At 42.7% G+C, this 10811-nt stretch overlaps 1 protein-coding gene across 1 annotated transcript; it reads right to left on the bottom strand.

The window, feature by feature from the left end:
- Nucleotides 1–2504: 2504 nt before the first annotated feature.
- Nucleotides 2505–3395, bottom strand: LOC119657963 (NADH-quinone oxidoreductase subunit B 2). The gene is made up of 2 exons (XM_038065167.1): nucleotides 3264–3395; nucleotides 2505–3197 (listed from the first exon to the last, which is right to left on the bottom strand). The coding sequence occupies exon 2, from the start codon at nucleotides 3194–3196 to the stop codon at nucleotides 2537–2539; it is 660 nt and encodes a 219-aa protein (XP_037921095.1). The 5' UTR covers nucleotide 3197; nucleotides 3264–3395; the 3' UTR covers nucleotides 2505–2536.
- Nucleotides 3396–10811: the final 7416 nt, after the last annotated feature.

The following is a 10811-nucleotide window of genomic DNA, read 5'->3' as shown; positions in this document are numbered from 1 at the left end:
TTCCGCATACAATTGTTTTGGAGACCACGAGCCTTCTTCATCAGTGCTAGGGGTCAAGCAGTGCACTGCAGGATAGACTGATGCGGAACATAGCTCCCTGTGGCCAACCTATCTTTCTCTAAGGATGAGTTGTCTCTCCTCTGGGACGGTGTGTGCCTTTTCAGGGGCCAAGCCTCTCGTCTACCAAGTCCGTTAGTGAGTGGTGATAGCCACACCCTGTACGAGGTGACCCTACTATTAACAAAACGCTACGGATCTAGACTGGGGAGTCGAAAAACACCTCCCCCAATCCAGGGTGTCATGCGAACCGTGCCCATTGGATAGTTTGCAGTCGGGGGTAACTGACTGTATTCGAACGGAGCCTCACTGATACCTGGTCGCCTCAGTGAGTAAGTTAGATCTTACCGTGCTACGGGGGGCTATGGCACGGCGGACCTCTTAACCCCCATACTCGTGGGAATCAAATGAGTACAAAACTAGAAAAGAAAACAAAAACCAAAAAAACGGGGCCCCGTATCGCACCAAAACTGGTTAATCAGGCGGAGGCACGTCTCCGAATTACTGAAAGCCAGGTGACTACACCCAAGAAGGGAGAAGTTGGGACGTCAAGCAGTGGATCCAAGGTGAGCATTGGTATACTGCGTGGACTACAGCCAACGAACACCACTGCTCAAAGAGCAGGGACCAGCAAAAGCACGCCTGAGATAAATATAACAGACGTCAGGAAGGAGACAGGTCTCAGTGGCGCCGGGGTTAAATGGTACCTGCGCTATCTGAAGGTAGGCCTGAAACCAGAAGAGGCCCTTAAGAAGGCTCAGGACAGACCTAAGCCATCTCTACCGGAGCCGAGAAAGCGGGGAGCAGCAGAGATCAGCCTGCATGAAGGGAATGCTCCCAAAAAACCCAGACCTGAACCTACGGGAGGAGAAAACCCGGGCAGGTCAGGAGTGAAGGCAGGACCCAGGAAGCCCGGCATTAGCTATGCTAGTGCGGTCAAGGGCATTCGACTGGCCATACTGCCAAAAAGGTTTCCCGAGCAAATACTCAGTCGGAAGGAACAGGAAATCATTGAGGAACTTGTCGTCAAGCAGATGATCAAGGGTTGGACGTCGAAACTGGTGTTCAACGGGATACGCTTTCGACCAGGCCTTATACTGGTGGACTGCGCGACGGAAGGTACCGCAGAATGGGTTAGAACCATAATTCCTAGATTGCCAGGTTGGGAAGGGGTGGAACTGTCAACATGTGCTGGAGATGATATACCAGGAGCCCACATGGTGACAGTTTTTCTCCCAAAGGCTAGTACCTAAGGTATATCATTGAATGGGCACATTTTTAGAGCGGCTTTTATTGTACTCCAGAAATTTAAACCATTTGCGACATCTTTATCTCTAAGTTGGTGGTCAGTGCTACCGTATAGACTTTTTGCCGCACTTTTCGTACCTTGTTCGGCAGACACATATTATCTAGATTTCAGGATATACTAGTCAAGGTTGAGACGTGAAACGGAAAAGTACCATTCCTGATAAATTTGACCTATTGTTGAGGATTTTTCACATCTGTTGATTATTCATAGTGAAATTAAGGATTTCTTGCTCCGTGAAAGAGGGAGGAAACTTTTTTACAGCTTTAAGGCGGCTATTGAACACAAGAATAATAACCAGTCTCCTTGTGTCTGTTTCTCATTGTGAGGCATTTTTAGTGAGCACGGGAATTCGTGGGTGCCGCCGGTGGGTAACAATGATCCACAATAGCAGCTACCCCTTAAAATCGGCACATTAAAAACAGAAGTGACTGAATTATGGTATTCGTTGATAAAAAGTTCTACCAATATAGGGCATCGAAATAGACTGCAACTTGAAACTTTGATGTTTTTTAACAGCTCAAGAAATCATCATCATCAACGGCGCAACAACCGGTATCCGGTCTAGGCCTGCCTTAATAAGGAACTCCAGACATCCCGGTCCACCAATACGATATCCCTAAAAGCTGTCTGGCGTCCTGACCTACGCCATCGCTCCATCTTAAGCAGGGTCTGCCTCGTCTTCTTTTTCTACCATAGATATTGCCCTTATAGACTTTCCGGGCTGGATCATCCTCATCCATACGGATTAAGTGACCCGCCCGCCGTAACCTATTGAGCCGGATTTTATCCACAACCGGACGGTCATGGTATCGCTCATAGATTTCGTCATTATGTAGGCTCAAGAAATCACTGGCAGTATTTTGCAGAAGAATCCTTCTCATATTGAGCACTTCAAGTTCACTTCTTCTACGTTTCCCTTTTGCTTTTGACCACAACCGGCAGCTTTGTAAGGGATTGAACATAATGCTGGTTAGTAAATCCATGTGCTTCCCCGGTAACAGTCAAAAAACCCTCTTTTCGCACTTATCTGAATATTTCAATATTTATTCTGAATACTACCCCATACATTGAAAGGTACACATTCTCGTTCTCAAACTGGCTCGTATCGCTTTTAAAGCGGCAATAAAAAAACGTCTCGAAAACCGTTATAATTTAACTACATTTTATTATTTACTTTCGGTACCATAGCTGAAGAGTCCTCATACGTTTAACTTTCTTCTGCAGTTGCAGGACACCATAGAGAAGAGCTTCAGCCGTCGGGGGACAGCCAGGCACGTAAATATCGACGGGGATGATTCGGTCGCAGCCACGGACAACTGAGTACGAGTAGTGATAATAGCCACCACCGTTGGCGCAGCTTCCCATGGAAATAACCCACCGTGGCTCGGGCATTTGATCATAAACTTTCCTTAAAGCCGAAGCCATCTTATTCGTGAGGGTACCGGCGACGATGATCACATCAGCTTGACGTGGGGATGCTCGGAAGACAACACCAAAACGATCCATATCATAGCGGGGAGCTGCAATGTGCATCATTTCTACAGCGCAACAAGCCAATCCGAATGTAAGGGGCCAAATGGAACCCTTGCGACCCCAATTTAGAATATCATCGAGGCGGGCTACGGTCCACTCGGCCATGTTCGGTTGCTTGGTTCCGAATGGAGTGTAGCCTCGTTTAGGTGGTGGGTTTGCAGGATCAACCACAGGCATCGTCTGCTGGTTACGGCGATTTAGGTTGAGGGTTTCGGTTGCAGGCGCGAAGCTCCCTGCAAGGTTACTGCTCAACAATCTGGGTGCCCGGTTGGCCGCGACTAGAGCTGACCGCAACATGCTGGGTGCGTGAAAAGGAAAAAGCAGGAATTAATTTCTGAATGCTCTTTTGCGACTTTTCACTAACCTGCGTAGTTATTTCTCGCAAATTAAGGACTTATTTTTATGTAACTTAGCCACAAATCACGACGGAGCAATAACGTTGGCAGCAGTGACCGTCAACGTCAAAATTAAACAAATGTCAAGTCGTAGAGAGGTGTAGGGTTGAGTACATTTATCTACATGGGACAATTGCTTACATATGACCGTTGTTTTGTCGTTTAATCAATTAAAAATTACATTTGATGATCTCGCTTTAAGGGGGTCATCCCGTGTGTCGGATTCGCAGAATCGAATTTTTTTTTTGCCATTAGTTGTATCTAGATATAGTGTAGAATATATGGGCAAAGTGATTTTTTAAAATTCAAAGCCGTTTGGAAATTATAGTGTTAAACACGTGATAAGTCACATGCCAGATTTATGTCAATCCCCGATATAATAAAGCTCTTATTTATCGGTCCGAATGACTTCGCTAAACGGATGAGAATTGAAGCCAAGGCTGTACATGTGTTTCTTAAAGAAACCTAAGGTTTATGGGTTTATGGTATAGCAGATTAATGGCCAGTTAAGGTTTTATGGCTAAAAATCGCATTCTACTTTTTAAATGCGTTTTTCTCGAAACTGCATGTTGAAAATCGGCTGCCACTACAGCCAAAAATCTATCTAACGAAGTTCTTTGAAATTTTCAGGACATATTTCTACGGTCCGCAAACTAGGATAATTGCGATTCATTCAGTAGTTTTTTTTATTCATTGAAGAAGCCGTGAACCAAATTTCGCAAAAAAAAGTTTAACAAGCCACCAAAAAATTAGCTTTTAATATTTTTGAATAATCCTAGTTTGCGGACTGTAGTTATGTCTGTACGTTAGAATGCCGTTTACTTTTTTTTCTTTAAGATGATCGCAGCGGCCTCTAGCGTGGCAGCAGAAAAACACTTTTTTTTGGAATGGATGTATAAATTACTCTGTATTTCAATAATGAACTATGCGATCGGGCTGGAACAATTACTATGCAAGCTCAAGATATTAATAAATCTATGGTAAAAAATTCGTATTTATATCTTTATCCAGTTCTTTACAAAAAATTTTTAAAAAAAGCGAAAAAAAACGGCCTTCACACAGGATGACCCCTTAAACGAACGAGGGGAGCATGACCTTTAGAAATTAGCAATACGACGAAAGCAAGATAATTGAAATTCTTCGACTGTATATCAATTTTGGGGTAAGATGAGTATGAAACGATGGGATACTTTCTTAGTATTATTGAATATTGAATAACTTTATATAAATAAGGCAACTGTTGAATATGTAACCATTTTATCAGGAGAAAAGTGTTGTGACTCCTCGCAGCAATAATAAAACTGCACTTAGCAGAAAAACTCTGCGTACACCTCATGTCATTTGGTTTTCAAATACACTATACAAAAAAAGTCTGGAAACGCTTCCTATCTTTTACACCTAATGGTCATTCTAACTGATATAGGATATTTCCCATTATGAAAATAGGTTTATTTAACTCAACAAACAAAGTTTTATTTAAAAAAATTCAACAATGAAGAATGGCAACAATAATCAATAACAATCATAAGAAAAGAACTAGGTGTTTTTCCTTATACTGTAAATATTTTTATTTTCCTCCCGCATACAATTGCGTTTCGGAGACCACGTGCCTCCTTCCTCAGTGCTAGTACCTAATCAAGATCGGAGACTACGTGCCTCTTTCCTTAGTGCTAGTACCTAATCAAGATCAGGTACTTGCACTGAGGAAGGAGGCACGTGGTCTACGAAATAATTGTATGCGGGAGAAAAATAAAAATATTTACAGTATAAGGAAAAACACCTAGTTCTTTTCTTAACTTATATATTAACTGTAAAAAAAAAACATGGATATTAATTTCAAACGTAAGAAGTAAAAAACATATACAAAAAAAAAGTCTGGAAGCGGTGGTAACTTATGTACATACATAAAATTATCTAAATTAATTACACCTATTAGAAGCTTGTGCGACCTCCTTTATTCTCTTTCATGAATTTAACCAGATTGTCTGTAACTTTTGTTGGAATCGTCTCCCATTATTCCAGTAAAGTTGTTTTCAGCATTGTGCGTGTCATACACAGTGTTTAGAATTGCTCATTTGAAAAGCTTATTTATTTTGGGTGCTTGAAGCACAGCCCAATTCGTCGCGCCTTTTTAAGATTTTGGAAACTGTATCTGTATTTTTATTGATAATCTTCCCAATTTCCCTGACAGATTTATCTTGATTTCGCAAGGAAACAATTCATGGATCGACTTTGGTACTTCCATCGCATATGTAAGCTAATCACGGACTAAAAAAATTTCTATTCATAAGGCTTAGTTTCTGACTTCTGTCCTTAAAGTATTAGTTGCAATCGTTGAAATGTTTTGTTAACTTCATTTATAGGAGTTTTTCTAGACTTTTTTTTTGCACTAGAGGAAATATTTAATATTTCAATCATTTCTCATATCTGCTGTTGGTTTGCATTCAATGCTATATTATATTAAAATTAAAGTTTATTCTCTGCTGTATATTATAAAAATAGTTTCAGTATGAATCTATCGTATTTCCGACAATATCAGCATAGTAAGTCCTAAAACGCAAGTATTTCCAGACTTTTTTGCTCATTGTAGTCCAGTTATTAAAGGTGAAAATCGGGCGCAACCTCCGAAGTCTTCCAGTCAAGACCGATTGACATGAAATTTTGGGTGGGGTACAGGATGGCATAAGAAACAAAAATTATATAGCGCCGATGTGCTCCTCCCCTCCGGGAGGGTGTAAAAATAACCACAGAAATCCATTAAATTAAATTCTAAGCAAACAATTTTTAATAAACATTTTTCGCACAAGCAGTAATTTTCAAGTTAGTCATGTTCAAACATGTCGTTTTTTCATCGAAAAATGCGGGTTTTTTAACGGTTTTGCATTTTATGTAGAAATGAAATTAAGCAAAGCAAAGAATCTTTTTATTTTTTTGTAGGTGCAACATGAGCTAAGTTATAGTTCGTTAAACGTAAATTCGTAATGCCTAAAATAAAATTCATACTTTAGAGGTCAAATAACATAAAACCAGTAACCTTTAGTGGAAAATAATATAAATCACTTTTTAAGTGCTTTAAGACCTTTAAAATGAGGTATGATAGAAGTCTATCGGATAAATAGTGAGGGAGTTATAATTAAAATACTGTACCTGAATTTTTTATATAAAAATCAACTGCTTACTTAATATTTTAGCGAGAAAAAGATCCTATTTTTTTGGTTTACCATTTTTCACTATCTTTGTCACTTTTTGATTTTTTAAAATTACGAATTCTTTTGTTAGAAAATATTTACTTTTTTTGGGGTAAAAAAGGACGGAAACCAAAAGTCATCGTCGGTGACTTCAATGCATGGGCGTTATCTCTTGGAGGCTTTTGCGCAGTTGGATATCCTATTAGCTAAAAACGATCAGGCTAGTACTTACCGGAAATGGAACTCAGGCTCTGTTGTGGATCTGACTTTTGTTAGTCCTTCACTAGCTCGCGATATGTCCTGGAACGTCAGTGAACACTACACCCACAGTGATCACCAGGCAATAGTCTTTGACCTGAAGAGCAAATCAATTGGTTGGAAATCTGCTCGTCCGAGAATAGGGAGAACGTCAGTAGGTCTGCGAAATCAATTGACGAGCGAACATCCATGGATGTGGATGATGGATACTACACGGGTACACCCTTGGTAAGAGCCCTCCATATCACGGAGTGTACTGCGACGGCATGCGACTCATCAATGCCGAAACATTACACTATCCCCAGTAGAAGGCCCAACTACTGGTGGAATAGTGAATTGCCTGATCTTCGGTTGGCGTGTCATCCGGCCAGACGAGTGGCCCAGAGGGCAATGGGTAGGATTTACTAGAAGGTGAAGCAGCGAGCTTACAAGGAAGCTCGAAGAAACCTGAAGTTGGATAAACAACGAAGCAAGAGGAACAGCTTCAAGCAACTCCGTTGCAGAGGAGGATGTAGACCCATGGGAAGGGCCTACAGGGTTTTGATGAGAAGATTTAGAGGGCAGGCAGCCCCGAAAATTACATGTTCTGATCTCCTACTGAAAATGGTTCAGGATTTGTTGACCTCAGGAGAGCACATGCGGTTACAGCCTACAAGCATCATTAGATGTGCAGATTTGCTAGGCGGTAGACTAGGAGACAACAAAACGCCTGGCCTCGATGGGATACTAAACAAAGCCCTTAAGCTGGCCGTTAAATCGAGGCCAAACATATTCGTATAGTTGTTTGAAGCATGCTTCAAGGATAGAATCTTTCCCGAGACATGGAAAGACAAAGTTTAGTGTTGTTACCTGAACCTGGTAAGCCTCCTGGTGAACCATCTTGCTAATATTGGACACTATGGGGAAAATTTTTGAGCGAACAATCTACAACAGATTGCTCCCGGCTGTAGAGAGTCTGGGATGCCTATCAGACCGACAATTTCGTGCGGCTAGAATAAACGCCGACGCCATCACACCGGTCATTGGCTTAGCTGGAAATGCGATGCACGGAAGAGGTGGCACTAGCAAGTACTGTGCTGTGATTACCCTTGACGCGCAAACTGCGTTCAACTCGGTCAGTTGGAACCTTATAAAGAGGCCATTGGCAGCGACCAGTTACTTAACTGTGCTAGTCGACAGCTATTTAACAGATAGAATGTTCTGGTACGACATAGACAATGAATCCAAAGGGTACCTTATTTCCGTGGATGTTCCGCAGGGCTCTGTTCTGGGACCTCTATTGTGGAACATCATATATAATGATGTTCTCAACCTTCTAGCTGCTAGCGAGGCCCCAGGAGTGGGTTACGCCGGTGACATACCGGTGATTGTTGTTGCAAAAAATCTGGTGGATGTGTAATTATATTCATCAGAAGCAATCACTGCTATAAAGAAGCGACTGGAAGATGCAGGTCCTGCACTCGCCGAGGATAAAATAGAGACGGTGCTTATTACGAAGCGGCGTAAAAAAACCACTGTCCGTATCAGAATGGGAAAGCATACCATTACTTCAACACCAGCAGTTAAATAGCTTGGAGTGAAGATAGATGCCAGGCTGAATTTCAAGCAGCACTTACTACATGTTTGGACCAAGGCGTCCTAAATATTGGGGGCCGGCGATGCACTCGTAGACTGCTTATAGCTAGAGTGGTGAATTCTATATTGCTCTACGAAGCGCCAATTTGGTCAACTGCGCTGCTTACCGCGTGGTTTATAGTGTGCGCGGTTCAAAGTGTGCTGTGGGTATAGAACTATCTCGGACGAAGTGGCCTATGCAGTAACCGGAATGATGCCGATCGGCATTTTGGCCGATGAATTGGTTCGTTTCTATAATGGACCCGATTCTTCCTCTGATCGGCACGAGAAAAACGACGAAAGGGAAGAATCGTTAAATAGGTAGCACAAATGGTGGGAATGAGCGAAAAAGGGTTGGAAATTACTAATCAATTTTTTTTTTTATGTATAGGGGACTCACCCATCCTAAACTCAATGTAACAGAATGTTCATAATCAAGGAAGAATCGTGGAAAGAATTTTAGTTTGCAAAGTGCTTCCTACTTTGGTGGTCAAAGAGCTCGAATTACGACACCACCTAGAATCCCCTCTGACAATGAGGTGAAAGTGAATACCGAAGCCATTCACAACACAGCCCTCCGCAACACCGATAAGAGCGAAATGGATGCCGCAATAACCACAGTCAACAGAGATCCTGGAGATGAAGCATCAAAAAATGATCTTCACAACCACCTGAAGAGCATTATAATTGATACGGCCGCAAAGATATTTGGCCCCGGCTGCAAGAAAAATCGGAACGGCTGGTTTGACGATGAATGTAAGCTAGCTACGGAACGGAAATATGCTGCATACCGAATAATGTTGCATTCTCAAAGAACGCGGGCACGCGCAGAGGCTTATCACGAACTCCGTCAAGCGGAGAAGCGACTTCACAGACGGGAAAAAGAAGCCTGGGAGAACCAACAAGTCTGTGAACTAGAAAAGTACAGGGAGAAACCGCGCCAGGCGCGGAAGTTTTACCAACAAATCAGCAGGATGAAGCCTTATACACCTCGATGCTCATCCTGCCTGGAGCGATGGGTTGAGACGAGGGACAAATACTGCCATCACCAAAAATAGAAGAAACACTCCGTGCAATTCATGGACTTAAAAGCCATAAGTCACCAGGAGCCAATGGAATTACATCCGAATTGGTTAGATATGGAGGCGACCAATTACACCGAGTGGTTCATCAACTGATGCTCAAAGTATGGGACAGCGAATCTATGCCTGCCGACTGGGCTCATACCTAAAAGGGGGTATTCACGCAGCGCAGCAATTATATAGGTACCACGTTGCTGAGTACCATCTATAAGATATTCTCCTGTGTTTTGCTAGGCCGGATAGCCCCATACGAGAGGCACCATCCTCTTCAAGTCCACCCAACTACTGGCCTACGAAGATGATATTGATTGGGAAGAACAACCCAAGATGTACAGTCTACCTTTATCCAAGCGGCGCGAGATCTCGTGCTGCACATTAACGAAAGTAGGACAACGTACATGGTGGCAACGTCAGTGCCAAAACCTAAAGAACGACCAACGTCAAATCGGGCTGGTCAAACAAAACAATAAAGACAGTAGACTACAACTTTGAGACCGTTGAAAATTTCTCCTATCTAGGGTCGAAAATCAGAACCGATAACAGTTATGACGATGAAATCCTCACACCCTATTTCAGCTTACAAAAACTATTTCGTTTGAAACGTCCCACTATAGGGTCAAAGCTCTTACTGTACAAGATTTTGATCTTGCCAGTCCTTATGTATTCCTCGGAGATCTGAGTTCTTAGCAAAAAAACTGCGAACTCTTGGTCGTGTTCGAGAGAAGAATCCTCCGAAGAATTTTTGGCCCTCTACATAAGGATGAATGATTCCGTAGCCTATATAACGACGAAATCTATGAGCGATACCATGACGGTCAGGTTGTGGATAAAATCCGGTTCAACAGGTTGCTGTGGTCGGATCACTCAATCCGTATGGATGAGGATGATCCAGCCCGGAAAGTCTATAAGGGCAATATTTATGGTAGAAAAAGAAGACGAGGCAGACCCTGCCTGAGATAGAACCATGGTGTAGGTCAGGACGCCAGACAGCTTTTAGTGATATCGAATTGGTGGGCCTCGGCGCAAAACCGGGATGTCTGGAGGTTTTTACTAACGAAGCCCTAGACCGGATACCGGTTATTGCGCCGTTGATGATAATGATGTACGGCAACATACGGGTGGACCAGCGCTCGCTTGTAGCGAGGCGAACTACTAACACTGAACCAATGCACACTACCCAAGCATAGTCCTGAAAGGGTCCTTCTGATACACGCTACCTTAGCGAACTAAGCACATAGCGCTCCATCGGTGTCGGCAGGGAGCAGTAGACAACTCGGAGGACTTCCACTCGCGGTTTGCTTGTCACCGAGAAATTTTCTCAAGCTGACCGCCCTCTCTGTATTTTGACCGACCTGTTAAAGATCGCAGCCGGCTC

This window comes from Hermetia illucens, chromosome 5 (assembly GCF_905115235.1).
Source record: "Hermetia illucens chromosome 5, iHerIll2.2.curated.20191125, whole genome shotgun sequence".
Taxonomy (NCBI): domain Eukaryota; kingdom Metazoa; phylum Arthropoda; class Insecta; order Diptera; family Stratiomyidae; genus Hermetia; species Hermetia illucens.
The sequence above is the reverse complement of the archived record's forward strand: the minus strand, read 5'-3'. Positions and strand labels throughout refer to the sequence as shown.

Coding starts and splice junctions, on each gene's coding strand:
- LOC119657963 (XM_038065167.1), bottom strand. CDS start 3,196: ATGTTGCGGTCAGCTCTAGTCGCGGCCAACCGGGCACCCAGATTGTTG.